General features: G+C 38.2%; 1 protein-coding gene across 3 annotated transcripts in view; it reads right to left on the bottom strand.

Annotated features, from left to right (window-relative positions):
• Nucleotides 1-15,339, bottom strand: part of prkcbb (protein kinase C, beta b) — a 93,008-nt gene that overhangs the window by 10,133 nt on the left and 67,536 nt on the right. Inside the window, exons 11-18 of one of the 3 annotated variants that reach the window (XR_003598681.1) lie at nt 13,878-13,969; nt 12,924-12,986; nt 12,170-12,308; nt 11,918-11,998; nt 11,378-11,485; nt 9,269-9,409; nt 5,142-5,831; nt 1,609-5,111 (exon numbers count right to left, since the gene is read on the bottom strand). Coding sequence is in view for 2 of the 3 variants with exons in the window: in XM_028042144.1 (XP_027897945.1) it covers nt 5,655-5,831; nt 9,269-9,409; nt 11,378-11,485; nt 11,918-11,998; nt 12,170-12,308; nt 12,924-12,986; nt 13,878-13,969 (801 nt within the window). In the remaining variant the exon portion in view is untranslated. Of the gene's footprint in view, nt 1-1,608; nt 5,832-9,268; nt 9,410-11,377; nt 11,486-11,917; nt 11,999-12,169; nt 12,309-12,923; nt 12,987-13,877; nt 13,970-15,339 lie in introns of those variants that run through there. The other 2 variants (XM_028042144.1, XM_028042145.1) reach the window with 2 other exon arrangements.

Here is a 15,339-nt window from a genome sequence, read left to right as displayed (position 1 = left end):
TTTTATTGACCACAAGCTCATTTAAGTGGAGCATAATCTTATGACCACCTGCATGACGGAGCCTTTGTGGAGCAGATTTCTTTGTACAGCACATCCCTGACATACCCTGGGAATTTAGAGACCAAGTCAACACCTTAAAACTGCTGCGCTCTTTAAACCATTTCTTGTATATCGTGAAGTATTTGTAAAAAAAACAACAAAAAAACAAATAAATCCCATACTAACAATCCTAAACCTTGTAGAAAGCCTTCGCTCCAATGGGTAGGCTGCCAATCATTTAAATAAAATGTGGTGCATTCACAGACAGAAACCGAAAAACAGAGGTGTGAGATCTCCACAGTTTAAAGTTGTTCTACACCAAATAACGGCATCACCTTTTTTTTTTTACCAATTTTCCAAATTGTCAGTAAGAAACGTTAGGCACACATGGAATGTTACTATCACCCACTTAGATGCTACAGAGACAGAAGATCCAAAGAAAATACAGACCAATGCGCCACACAGAGATGTAACATTTGTTGTGTCAACTTTAGATAAAATTGGACCAATTCTGGATCAGTTTGACATTTTAGCTCCTAAATCTGGCAAAAAAAAAAAAGTTGTTAAACATGCTGGTTTATAGAAAAACATCCCTCCTTGAGAACAAGATGTGCTATTATTTTTTTTGCAAAAAATAACTTATTCTCACACAAATCAGACAGGAATCGTAATTCAAAGTTAATGGCGTCCAAATCTTGCTTGCCACACATTAGCAGTTTTTATCTTCAAACGAATGACTTCTGCTCCTGGCTTGCCTTTGCCAGTCTTATAAACACCACAGTGGCAGCACTGCAGATTTAGCCTTCTCATTACATTTTACAACAGCCCAGTCAAAAATCAGCGCATGTAATTTGTGTCCATGCTTGTTAACACTATAATGTGCTGTGGGTAGTAAATGGTGCGCGGTACAATGATTAAAAAAAGGAAACGGCGCAGCCAGTCAGAGCAGCAGCATAACAGCTAGTACAGTGGATTGAGAGCAGCTTTAGAGGCGGCGAGGAGCGCTTGAGTGGCTTAGCGGTGTTGTGTGTATGTAGGCCGTGTTCTGCATGTTATTTCCTTGAAGTCATCAGACCTACGCTCTCCCATCATGGAAAGGCTCTTATGATAAGTGGCAGCCATGAAATATGCACAGCCTGCCCTAGCGGCCTGACTCGTTTCACAGAGCGTTGCTTTGCATTCCCGTCAGTTCCCTCCATCTTGTCCTCGTACCGCTCTCCCTGTCTAACCCCTTTCCTCCCTCATTTCCAATCATTCATTAGTGAATCTCCTTCCTCTTTAACAAACGTACTCCCCCCACCCCAACCCTCCGGTGAGTCAAAGATCACCCTCTCTTTCACCTCCTGCAACCCCCCATTTCTTCCTCTTAGATTATTTTTCTTTAAGTCTATCCATTCTCCATTTTCTTTTACAAGCACATCAGCTTGTTTCTCAGTGGCTCCAACAGGGTTTGTGAGTTTTTGTAATGAGTTAAAGCTACAGCAGTGAGGGATGCAGAAGGTACCATTCGCACCCAACAGATACGCACTGAGGGACAATAAAATGTACAAAGTGAACTTGAAAAGCACGGATTTTGAATTCTTTATTTATGGAACGTCTGCTATTCTAGGAATACCCCAAAAAGAGTTTGTTTGTTTTTTTCTTTTAAATGAAGAACAAAATGGAAATTTGGCACATGGAAACCATTGTAAAAAAGCACACTCCTTCATTATATGAATCTTCACACACAAAGCACATAATAGTTTAGATCAAAGCTTTGGAGTACTGCTATTATAGAAAACATGGATCATAATAATATTTGGGTAAATGCTAAATGATAAGAATTTTTTTTCATGCACTGTTTGTTTTATTGTTGTCTTTTGAGCAAAACGAATGGGTAGAACCCCCCCCCACCAATCTTTGAGTAAGGACTCTTCCTCCTTTACAATACTGACCACATGTATAATTGTAAGCATATAAAGACATTTGACACAGTAATATATTGGTGCATAACATATCTTTATATTTGTCGTGTTGAAATTCAGCAGGAAATGAAAAAATGAAAAAAGCGAGAGCATAGGCGATGAACACAAATTTAGACTGAATTTGGCGTTAAAGTACAGAAGATAAATATTCTGAGATTCATAATTATATTCAACATATGAAAAGATGTAAATCCAGACTTTTTCACTGCTCTCGATATTTGTAGCTCTTACTTTAATGGTACCTTAAATATCAAAATTCTTGCCTTGCAAAGCAGAAAAAAAAACCACACACCATTTCACTGATCACACAAACAAGAGTTGAATATCTTTGTAAGACCAAACGACATTTAAAAAGAGAGCGCCATATTACAGTAGATGTTACAATGCCAAAAAGAGGCATGGTGTGTTTCCTGGTTGGTGGAGAGAATTATGTGTCATGGTCTGCAGTATTTATAAATTAGCTGTATGGACCAAAGAGGGACCAATGTACTGCATGTATTCAAACACTAAGGTAACCAACATGTTCACCAACAGATTTCACAGGCATATTTCTGCTTGTATGTGGACTAAACCACACAAAAAACTAACAGATCATTAACTTGTTAAAATTACCTCTCATAAGTGTTTAAGTTGTTTGGCAGCCATATTGGATGATATACTTGTCGTGACTCACTCAATGCTGAATTTCTATGTTGGAGTTTTGCCTTCAGGACATTCTGAAATATTTCTCTGTGCTGGAATTTAAAAATTTGAGCCTCCAAGTGTGAATCCAAGAAGCGATTATCTTTGAAAATACTCATTGAAATCCAGTGTAGCGAACATCTTGAAATGAGCAGGGTTTGAGGATAACATTTCTTTGAAAACTTTGAACATAATCCAATTTAGATCGATTACAAACACTTTGACTTCTTAATTTTTATTTGAGGAGCTATGAATTGTTTCCATTTTCAGTTTTGTGCATGAAGCTAACTGGCTACTAGCATTTGAATCGTTTACAGTGAGAGCCCAGATCCGTTTGCAGGACTTCTGAATTACTGAATCATCCACTTGCAAGTCAACCTTGCAAGTGGATGCATGGGAGGAGTACGAAAGCAACTCCCCCCATTAACTTTCTAGCAAAGCAAAGAAGGACATTTTTGTCTTTAAGTCCTTGCAATAAATGATTTTATAACTGATTTATGTTCATCTTTTCTCTAATTGTCTCCATTTGTGTCATGTATGCAAACCAACATGATCAATACTTAGCTGCCTCACCTGCTGAGCAGTTTATTGACATACTTGGAATGATGGTTTCTGCATATTTTAAGCAATTAGTTAATAGTGAAGTGGACCAAAGAGATTATTCTTCAATTAAACAAATTTTCATGCCAATTGAGAGAAGAAGCTGCAAAAATACAATCTGTACAGTACAGTTTTTGTTTTTAGGGTCAATTAATGGGATGTGATGTAATGTATCCTATCAAAACAGTAAAAAGTGTGCTGTGTAGTTTTTTTTTTTTGTTGAAATTCTCCGTTTTATCACGTTTTAACCCAATGTTGTTTACATCTGGAAAATATAAAAATGAATCCAAACTTTCCTTTCCTCCCATTTCTGGATTTCATGGAAACTATACTTTTAGATAATAATACTAATAAAAAAAGAAGTTCACTTGGTTGTTAAAAACTATTTTAACAACCTATTTCTGCCAATAGATTGGCTTCTGACTAATTACTTCAAAAAAAGCTGAACTGATATGAGGACGAGGTGGCCATGCTAACACTCCGCAGATGAGAAAATGTAAGCGAGGACAGGTGAAGCTGTCCGTGTTAAGAAAATAACAAAAAACCCCTCACATTTTCTGCATACAAGCATCATACACACTTGACAAAACCCACATGCACACACACACTCACGTTGTAAACAAGATGTCCAGGTATAGGAATCATGCATTTGTTACGTAAACCAAAAAAGGCTCGTTTCCAGGTTAAATACTTAACGCATCCGATCCGAGTAGAAGAAAGAGCGTTATCTAGATAATGAACTACTTCAAGCCTTCCAGTAACACCAACTTCTCAACTGCATTTCGCCATACTGATCCAGTGGATGGAAAGCAATAACATGCACTAAGAATTAGATATTTGTGGTGCAAGTGTGACTGTACACATGTTGGCTTGTTAGGGTAAAACAAGGTTTTGTAAAATGACTTACAGTAGAACAGGAAGGAGCAAAAGTCTAGAGAAACTCCTAATACAGAAACCATGCAAGTATGTGAAGCATTCCAGTTTCAGATAAGGATAAACATACAGACACTCATACAGGTATATACTCATTAAAATGCACATATCTAACTAAAATGTTCTAGTTTCAACCCCCCCAAAAATTAAGTAAAAATCTCAAAGGTCAGAGTTTGTTTACACAGAAAATCTGCATTTGTTTTCAATACTTGGCCTTTATCAGCCGAAAGTTTACTAATATATGTATATATATGGTAATAAGAAGTAATTTGATTGTCAGTTAAATTATTTGTGCGTGATATAATTGTTTTAAACTGTTCTAATTGACATTTTATGAGCAATTTAATCGTCCAATTATTTTTCCGTCCTTGTTTTGGTTATGTGCTGATAGTTATTAAACACAAATCTTTGTTCACATTGCAATAAACACAAGCTAACAATGATTCTGAAAACTTGGGTGAATCAGATTTCCATGCTTTATCTATAAATGTTTTCACTGTATCATGCATATCCTTATAATACATTGGTTAATACACTGATGGCATACTTTTTTTGTTTGTTTTACTATGCTGTCGCAAAAACTGGACAGCAAAAGCATAAAGAATATAGCTGCAGTATCTTGCAAAGTCCCAGTAACAACTAAGAAGGTAAAGGTATTTTATTAGGAACCAACCAAAACTATAGAGCATATTTTCACAGCTGGAAAAGGTGAAAAGTTAATATATTTTTAGAAATTAAACCTGTAGTCACACTTTCAGCTTTTTGATGTCTGAGATTTGAGATCCTGAGCTTTGAAATTTCTACCAATTTTTCGCCAAAATAGCCAAAGTTCTTACAGAGCATCTGTGTATCAACTTTCAAGTCTTAAATTTTGATCCCTTTAACCAAAAAAACCTTCTTCCACATATTGGTTTTCGCTCCTACGTGACTTGTGGGGAACTTCAAAGGTGACTTCTGCGGAGTTTCTTTCTTTAATTTCTCTTTGCCTGGCCTGCTTAGTCTTATCTTGGCAAATTTTATTTACAGATATAATTTAATGCAAATGCATATCACACATTTCAGATTTCTATTAAGAAAACTGTTATTTAATTATCATTTCCTTCGTATATCATAACTATGAACTACTTTGTGTATTTCTATCATTTGGAAACCCAGATATAATACATTTAAATTAGTTTTTATTTTAACATGAAAAAGGTCTACCAATTCTTTTGCAAGATACTGTAGTTATTTTAACTATGCTGTTTATATTTCCAGAGCGCTACAGTTCATGCAGTTATGTTTTGAACCTCAGATTGGGGTTAGCATAAGACGTGAAAGTCTGAACAACAAATCTGTGCTCAAAGCGTCATTGTGTCTATTGACAGCCTGGGTATTTGTGTGTGTGCCGGGGAGTTTTCTGCGTGTGAGTCCATGTTCCGGTGCGTGGAGCTGAAATCAAGCCTGCTCGGCAGTGGAGACGGTAGCAGCACTTGCTGGGAACTCAGGGTTGATAAAGGAGAATCCCTGGAACTCGTCCTGGTCCAAGTTCTGAATCACCTCCTCGTCAGGGGGGGTCAGCACCGGCGGGTGGCGCGTGAAAAAGCGGTCAAAGTTCTCGGCCTCCCGTCCGCACTGTCAAGAAGGGCGGGAGAGGGGATGGATTGGGAAAAGGAGGAGTGGGGATGGACAGGAATGGATGGAGCGGGTGAGGGTAGATGGAGAGGAAAAACAAAAGAAAAGGGAATGGAACCAAGGTGTGAGATGACATCACTTGGAAATGGTTTCAAATATCAGAACAAGCAAAGTAATTGTGGTGCGCTCAATTTTGTGCCCCGAGCGGGAGACAATAACTGAAGCACACCTCACTTTTGCTTTCCTTTTTCAAATATTTGAAGCGTATTCTCAAATTTCAAACAGCAAAAAACGTCTCAAACATCCTGGAGCAGTGCACTGCATTGAACCGGCAACCATGCATGTGTGATACAAAGTTCAAAAAATTTGGTGTCCAAAACACTACAGCGTCTTATTTTATTACTGTTGGAGCTAGAGTTGGTTTTCTATTTACACAAGAACAGCCTCAGAGCTACGAGATAATTATTTGAATAATTGTGGGTTAATTGCAGGTTAATTTGATGTTGCAGCTGTTGAAACCTGCTGAAATAAACTAAATCAGCTAAGATGCAAAGGACCACTTTAACTAACTTAAATTCCCACATTTGTTTTGGTTTCATAAATAATAATTTGTAACTGAAAAGATTAACATTCATGATTTCCTTTCAGCGAGAATTTTAGATTTTACAATTTTCTCCCTTCTTGGCAAAGCAGTTTTGGGAGAAAAAGTTATGACCACCGCACACATAAAAAGGGAAGTTGACCCCTGAGAAAGGCTCCCCTTTATGTACATCCAACAAGTCACTAGCTCTAAAACCTAGGTTTCCCCATGAAAGTGCTTCAGAGGGACTTATTTCCTCCCTTCTCCATCATTATGCAAAGCTTTAATTAACACACCAATGATCCTGCATTCTCTGACAACATCGCCCAGAGGACAACTAGAAAGTTATTAAATCTAACTCCAGATGAAATTTAACTGACTGCTGTGAGATTTGGGACAATTTACAAAGTGAGAATCAAAATTGGAATGGAAGTTTAGAAGTGTCTGGATGAATTACGGAGCGGTTAACGGTATCAAGGTATAAAGATGGGCTTCCAAAAATCGGCATCACATGCTGCAGTCTAAAACAAATTCACTCTCGTCTAAATGCCCTACACTGCTGTTGACATAACAGTGTTTTAAAACTAGCGTTTTCAAGCTACAAGCAGCATGTTTGTGAAGCAGCAGTCTGCAGGCCTGCTACTCGAGCAAATAGCCAGACTAGCTAACGAGCTAAACATACAATATTTTTGTTAAACTAGCTTGTTATAATCTGTAGCTTCTCTGTAAGAAGAACAGCAAAAATAATTAAACTGAAAAGCAATTTAGCAAGTGTTTATATCTTTACTCCATCTAATATTTAAAAAGATTATTTTTTTACTAGTTTATTTGACAGGGATGAGTGTATACATTTAAGATGTCATTTGCTACAGGACTTGGCTAATTTGGATGTTAGCAAACGTTGTAGTATAACTAAAACTCATCATTCTACCAGCTGTATGAATAACCATAGCTGCTCTTTAAATACAGTAGGTCATGGTATTTATAATTTGTGTCAGAACAATATGATAGAAACCTTTTAAATCCTTGATATACTTTGGTATCGTTAACTGATCCGTACCTGATTGAGACAAAGGACTTTGTAATAGTGAACAAGCTAAGGGACGCAGCAGAGTTAATTTAGATTAAAATGCTTCTTTAAAGGCTTGTTAGTGTTTTTTAAGCAAAGAGGTCTCTAATCCACACTACACCTGTGCAGATGTTTCTGGAAAAAAATTTGACATGGTTTCAAGTGACTTCTTTTTTTTTCTAGTGCACTCCATGACAGGTTTAATTTGAGACTGAACCCCAGAGCATGCAAATAAAACAGAAATACCCAGACAACTTTGAAACACTGAGAGGACAAATAAAATGTGCAGATGAGATGAAGCTGATGGGTTTATGCGTGGCAGATGTGAACAGATGGAGAGGCGATGAAGGAGAAATGAACTGACAATCGATCGCTGAGAGGACAGATGAATGAAGACGGTCGCACAGCGATACCTTCAAATGAAGCTTCAGAGTGATGGCGTGAATATGTTTATGTGCTGGGTAAATGCATGAACCAGCCATTCAGCTGGTCTGTTTCTCGGTATGCGAGTCCTTCACACTTTCACAAGTTAATGTGCCTTCGCATCAAGCAGATTCTCCAAAGGCATTAACAGCATTTTAAAACCAAAGATGAAGAAAAACAGTTTTTGATCAGCATTAAATATCTCGAATATACAACAGGATAAGGCATGTTTTTTGGTGTGTTTTTAGTAAAAGAAAGTAATTCACTTTATCAAAAATAACACAAATCAAAAACAAACTTCCCTCACTGAAATAGGCCACCGTAAAGGATCAAAGAACCTCTGCCGAAAGTGTCCAAAAAAGACTAATGCTGTTTGTTCTTATTAATAGAAAAGATAAAAAGAGAGGAGGAGTGTGAGACGAGGCAAAGGCCTGGGAGACGATAGGTGTCTGAAAGTCGAGATCCAACAGAAAGAGGAGACAGATATAGACAGAAAAGAGATCAGACAGAAGCTGTCTGATCTCGCACTACAGGAATTTACTCTAGATCCGCCTGTGTTGCAACAGCCAGGTCCTCGGGATGACCTCTACTTTTAAAATAAAAACCCACATGCACACGCATGCATGATTACACACAGCCGCATTAGTGATCAAGCACACAGTCCACCAAAAAAATAAAACATTAAAAAAAAACCCTGCAGGCAGAGAAAGATGCATAAAAAGCTAAACTCAGAGAAATTAAAAAAAGAAACTCTTAAGCAGCAGAAGGGCCCAAGGCTGTGAGAGCGTCCGTATGGCATGTGTGTGTGTGTGTGTGTGTGTGTGTGAGCATTAGGTGACATCATTCTGACTACAGTTATGATCAAACCCATCTTGTCAGAGAAAGAGAAATAAAAAAAAGAACAAGAAGAAACACACAAACAGAGTTATTTTCAAGACTTTTCTTTTGTTTTTTTTCAGAAACTTTAAGGACGTGCACCTACTCCCTGGAGGTTTATTCCAAAATGAAAAACAAAACCCCCCTCTGAGCTCATGCAGAGCACATCTGCACTGCAAACTGCAAAGCACCGATCTTGTGCATGCACGGTACTGCCACAGTGGTGTTATCACCACCGTCGTTATACCCAATGCTATCCCCATCCCAGCCACACATCCTTCAGCAACCCTCATTATGTTCAGACTTACCTGTGCACACAGTGCCACATAGGAGAGATAGAGTGTAAAGTTACAGGCAGTAACAGATAAAGACGCGATGTGAGAGTAAAGGAAGGCAAGAGGAGAGATACGGCATAAGGAGCGTTGCTCTCTGCTTAAGTTGGTGAGTGTCTTTTGAACATCTCGTGTTTGATCTGCGCGACAGACTTACAGCTCTGGGTTTGAACGGCGGCTGCACTTCCTTGTTCTCCAGTTTCTCCCAGTCCATGTAGCGGAAGAAGCTGTGCTCTCGGATGTCCCGCTCGCCCTCCGGACCGCAGCCCAGTCGTTTGGCCGGATGCTTCGTCATTAGCTGCACAGAAACAGACAAGAGAGACGCAGGTTTGATGCGCGTCGCGCCACCTTGTCCCGCCTACGTTCTCCGCCGGCGCTCCGGCCTGGTGGATCAGTGACCTTTTCCCTCTCGGTCTCATTGTTCCTTCACCATCTCCTTCCACCAAATTAATTATTTATGAACTGTAAATCATCTGCAGTTGTTCGTGTTGTACAAAGAACATGTCTGTCAACGGGGGTGCTGCTTAATTTTTGCTGTCCCATTTGTGCTTAAGCTGCTGCGTGAACATTGTTAGCATCACCTATATCTGATGTTAATGTCACAGTGAATGAAGATGTACAATACAATCCACAGCAGAGTCATCCCGGGCCGTTATAAAACATGCAACAAAGAAGTCAGCACTTTCAACTTGTAAAATGCACTGGAGTTGCTCTCTCAACTACATATCTTACACGTTTTAAATAGTACAATTAAAGTAGAGGAGATAATAATTAAAGAAATGTATTAAATCTATGATCAAAATAAAACTTCTGACTCGTAAGTAAAACAGATATGCAGCACTAAAGTTTGTAAAACTTTTTCAACTTTTTACAAACTACGATGCAAAAACTGAGAGACAGCAACACAGAGATTTAAAGGGATGTCAATCTATGGGAATGTTTGTTTTTATTTTTAAAAATTAGAAACCCCCCCCCCTAAAACCTAACATATCTGACAGCTTATTTTTAATTCAAATATTGCACGTCCTTTTAAGGATCTTTGAAATTATACTGGTAGTCCTGCAGTTAAGGTTTTTCACATGTCGATCCTTTTTATGCAGCTCCACCTTATAATTCATGATTTTCAACAGAATAATCGTCCATACTGTCCTTAAATATTCTAAAGGTTTCATTTATTGTTCTTAAGGGAAAAAAAGAATAATCTGTCAAAATTGGCCATTGTTTCTGGCTGACATAACGTCTGCCTCCGCATTTGTTCTCTGTGCACATACCTGAAAGTCAGCTCTACTTTTTCTCTAATGGAAATTACTTGTAGAGTTTAAAAAGCCAGGGCTCATCCAGTCAAATGCACAGACACAAAATGACTTAACCCAGGCAGCGCTGGCAGGGAGCAGAGAAATCCGGGGGTGGACACGGGCGAGCTTTCATGCTCCAGTGAAGATTCGCTCTCATAGCACTACAACACTGTAATCATAACTAATACATAACATACAGCCTGTGTGTCACTGACAGACTATGAATGAGTGTGTGTATGTATCTAAGAAACCACTGTTGCCATTAATTTGTTGATGAATGACTTTGCCTTTAAATTTAGGAGGAGGGAGTGTGACTAGTATCGGGTCAGAATAAGTGCAGTTCAGTGTACTTTGATTTAAAAAAAGGCTAAAATAAAAACATATGATTTCTTTTGAATCAATGACGCCTATTTCATGTGAGATAATGTTTAATGTTTGAATATCTTTTTGATTTTTGTTAAGCTTTCTTAGATCTATAACATGAGCAAAGCTGCTGTAGAGAGACAACATGATCAAAATAAAAAGGACCGAACATACTGTATGTTACCATCCATCCATCAGCCGGTACTGTGTGTGTGTGGGTGTGTGTGTGTGTGTAGTCTGCTGTAGTCAGTGAAGCTTAGAGGCAGCAGATGAGACAGAGGTTTAATAAAGAGGACTGACTCCATTTGTTGTAGTAATCAGCCTACCCTCCCCCCCACACACATACACACACGCCGACACACACCAGTCCAACGCAGCTGGAAGTTATCAGATCATAATTTTGGTAAAGGCTGAGCAAACCACACACGCTTATGCTATCTGATCACAGTAGTCGATGCATGCGACAATTATGAAGGACATTTTAATGTTTTCTGTTCTTCTGTTTGTCCTCCGTACTCCCTTTTCTTTCTAAATTAACTGAAGACCCCCTGGTACTTTGTGTGTGTTTGATAAAGCAGCCGTGTGTGTGTGTGTGTATGAATACTCACTCCTTTACATATAGCGACAGCTTCCTTAGACATCGATTTGGGATAGGAGACGTGATGCTCCATTATGGATTGAAACAACTCGTCCTCATCCTCACCATCGAATGGGGGCTGCAGAAGAGAGGGAAGAGTTGAGGAGAAAAAGGAGAAATGTAACACAGGACAGACAGAGGGTGTGCTAAACACAATTATTATTATATTTTTGTATACATTTTTGAATGTTTTAATTTGTTTTTCTCAAAAACTGAACAAATTCGATCAGTTTAAAAGTTAAAGTTTTCTAATTTTCAGTGTAATGCCATGCACCCTTTATCTGAGTTTCATACATATAAACATGCACATGATGCTAGTAATAATGGAGAGGGCAAAAGATGTTCAATTATGAAATATTTTAATACCTTAAAACTAATTCAGAAAATCCAATTTGCAATCAGTTATCAGCAGCCTTTACAGAGCAAATAAATAATGCCGATAAAGTATTACTTTTCTTTTCAATAAATAAAAAAAGCAAACATTCTAGTTTTCATAAAGCTGCAGACCAACCTGTCCAGCCAACATTTCGTAAAGCAATACTCCAAACGCCCACCAGTCCACAGATTTCCCATAAGGTTGATAGGCAATAATCTGAAATTAAACAAGAACAGTTGTAATAATCAGCAACTCTTAATAATCCTAAACTCTTAGCAAATAGCCAGATTTTAAAATGAACACGTTCTCTAACTTTGGCCAAATTGTTTGAATTTGAGTTTTCCTGATTAACGAATGTTGCGAGCACCACACACACGGACTGAATACCTCAGGAGCGATGTAGTCTGGTGTTCCACAGAAGGTCTTGGTTGTGATCCCATCAAGCATATTTTCTTTACACATACCGAAGTCTGCGATCTTAATGTGGCCTTCACAGTCCAGCATTACATTATCCAGCTTCAGATCCCTAAAATTGGTAAAGAAATTGAATTTTGCTACCTTCTGCAGTTTTCTGTTAGCTACAGCTAAACTGATCTAGTAAATATGTGATTTGTACTTTTGAGAACTGTGTCATGAACGGCATAAGTGTTTAGAGTGGTTCAACTCTCAAAAGATGCTTGTCAATTTTTTTAGTAGATACTAAATGAAAAATATAAAGATCAAGATAATCTGATGTGTGTAATGTTGTATATTACTTAAAAACTCACCATTCTGAAACTTCTATCTGTTGCTTTAAACTTTGCTAACCCTTCCCACAGTCCAGTTTAACAATGCACGCACACTGGCAAATTTAAAGGAAATGTGATATATTTTTTTTAAACACACTCCACTTTGCTAGATCATGCAACTACTGACAGATAAAGTGAATTATTAAGATCATCTTGTTCTTCTGAGAGGTTTTATATGAAGCAGGTGAATAAAATACATGTACTGTTGTGTGAACACAACTCCTTCTGCTTTCCAACAACTAGGTAGGCTGATATTTATGGGAGTTGCATAAATGATATTTATGCATTTTAGCACAATTTTCCTCCATTTGCTACCTTTGCACTTTAGTCAGTCAGTTCATTGTGGATGTTACCTGTAGATGATGCCCTTTTGATGCAGGAAAAATAAGCCAATGGCTATCTCAGCAGCGTAGAATCTACAAAAGAAACGCAGGAAGAGACAAACAGCAGCATCAATTACAGTGAAGTTGGGAGACGGTGGGAAAACAGGGGAGTTAATTTGCGTGTGTCTACTCTGCATAAAGGTCAGAGCTGTCTCTTGAAGGCCAAAGAAAAGCTGATAAGATCAACAGGAAGGGCCTTTAACAGACTGACCACGCAGGCAGCCATGTTTGAACGACGTGGTTTGTTCACGAAATATACGAGAAGACAATCTGAAGGTGGGCAGGCAGGTTAGAACAAGGAGAGTCAACTTGATGTCTGTTTATCTGAATTTGAAATGAGGAATGTTTGTTAGTGAACACAACGCAGGACAAAAAGTAAGAATTATTATAAATGTTCTACTACTTTAATGGCACAAATAAACAATGTTTCTACTAAGATGCACAGTGTTGGCGGTGTTATGTTTTGTGTAGATTAACAGGTCAAATTTTTCAAACTCTTTAGTTATGACAATGATGAGATGTTTCAAGGACTAATCAGAGGTGACAACACATTGGACGTAATTAAAGACCAAAAGATTACAAAGACAAGCCTCAGTTCGTTCACACTGGTATTCAGGGACTTCGCTTATCGCAGACTTGTGGGATATTTGCATACATGTCGAGTAGCTATGTTCTTTTGTGAGCATGCTATTCCACTCACGAACACTCCCCTGAGCAGAAAACGTACCCAGAGAAAGACACACGTCTTATATCACACACCTAGTTCTCGCAGATGCAGATTATAAAACTAATTAACCCCAAGCTGGTAGCTTCTTTACTTAGAGAAAAACAGCATCACTGAGCTGTGAAACATCTATAGTATCGCCAGAGGATTGAGATTTTTACACTGATGGCAGGAATGAGGTCTATGTTTTGTGTACTCACACAGCATGGGGCTCTTTGAACTTGCCAGCCTGCTGTATCTGATACATGAGGTCTCCGCCATTTATGTACTCCATGACGAAATACAAACGGTCCTACGGAGAGAAACAGGAGGGCGGGTGATGAGAGAAGGGTCAGGAAGGAAAACAGACAGTGTCATGATCTTTCATTACATTAATTATGCTTCATCAGAATGTTCAAAAAAGGTGACATGAAATAATTCTGTATAATTAAGTATAAGTATAGTATAATTAAGATTTCATAAAAAAGAACACCAAAATACAGTTTAGAGTGCAAATATATATATATATATATATATATATATATATATATATATATATATATAAGCATCCATGTTTATAAAACAATCTATCAGACAGATGAGACTTGTGGCAAATAAAATCAAAACCAAAGAGGTCAGCTGCGGTGTGACGTCATCATAGGGTATGGCACATGAGGGAGGACAATGTTTTTCTACAGGAGATTCACATTAAACCAATGACTGAAAACACAATAATTGAGACCAGAAGGAATAAAATAAATCAGAATTAGTGTAGAGACAAAGTTGTGAGTGTATTTTTGCAAGAGCATCGGTCTCAGGACCAATAACCAATACCTCTGCTTTTCCTGGTTTAGATATAGAAAATATTTTAGCATTGTATTGAAATTGATGGCAGACATCAAGGTACAGTTAACACTAGGATGATACGGTTTTCGAGTCCTTCCCATATCGGCTCAACAGGGCCAAAAGGCCGGAGTCCACCCTGACGACTCTGATGGCTCAAATTAGCATCCCTTCTTCAATTGTAAATGTGGCCGTTGACCGTCAGGCCAGAAGGTAGGAGTGTGAATTGTCCATGTTGGGGGTGGGTATCTATGATACCTGCAGGAGATCAGATCTCCTGTAGGTAGTGCTCTTCAGTTTAGTTTTGAAGCATACATGAAGTGTTTTTGGAGAGATGTGACCTTTTGCAGCTGATCCATGATGTTGTGCTGCATTATCCAGGTCATTTTGCCAAATGTACATAGAGTTTGCAAAACATACAATCTGTTTCAAAAAATATGCAAAGGTTTTTCTAAAAGAAATGAGTAATGTTTCTCTTTGAAATAAAGCTAAGAGGGTATAAAATGACAGTTTAGAAATAAACTAACCAAATTAATTGTGTTGATCCACCTCAAAAAAATCATGCAAAAAGTGTAAGCAAAAGAAATCTGGAAGACTTTGCACATGCAAATTTGCATGCAGCCTTTTGTGCTGTGGAGGATAAATAGGTGACTGCTTCACCTATTTAGTTCACAAGAACTAATGGCATTTATTTCAGTCATAATCAAGGTTCCATCACTATGTGACAGCTGGTCAGCAAACCTGGCAAACATGATTGACATGGCAGCACTGAATGCACATGTGCTTTATCAGGCATGCATTGGGGTGCAGGAGAGACGGGTGGACTTCCTGGTTGAGCTT

Source organism: Xiphophorus couchianus, chromosome 16 (assembly GCF_001444195.1).
Source record: "Xiphophorus couchianus chromosome 16, X_couchianus-1.0, whole genome shotgun sequence".
NCBI classification, from domain to species: Eukaryota; Metazoa; Chordata; class Actinopteri; order Cyprinodontiformes; family Poeciliidae; genus Xiphophorus; species Xiphophorus couchianus.
The sequence above is the reverse complement of the archived record's forward strand: the minus strand, read 5'-3'. Positions and strand labels throughout refer to the sequence as shown.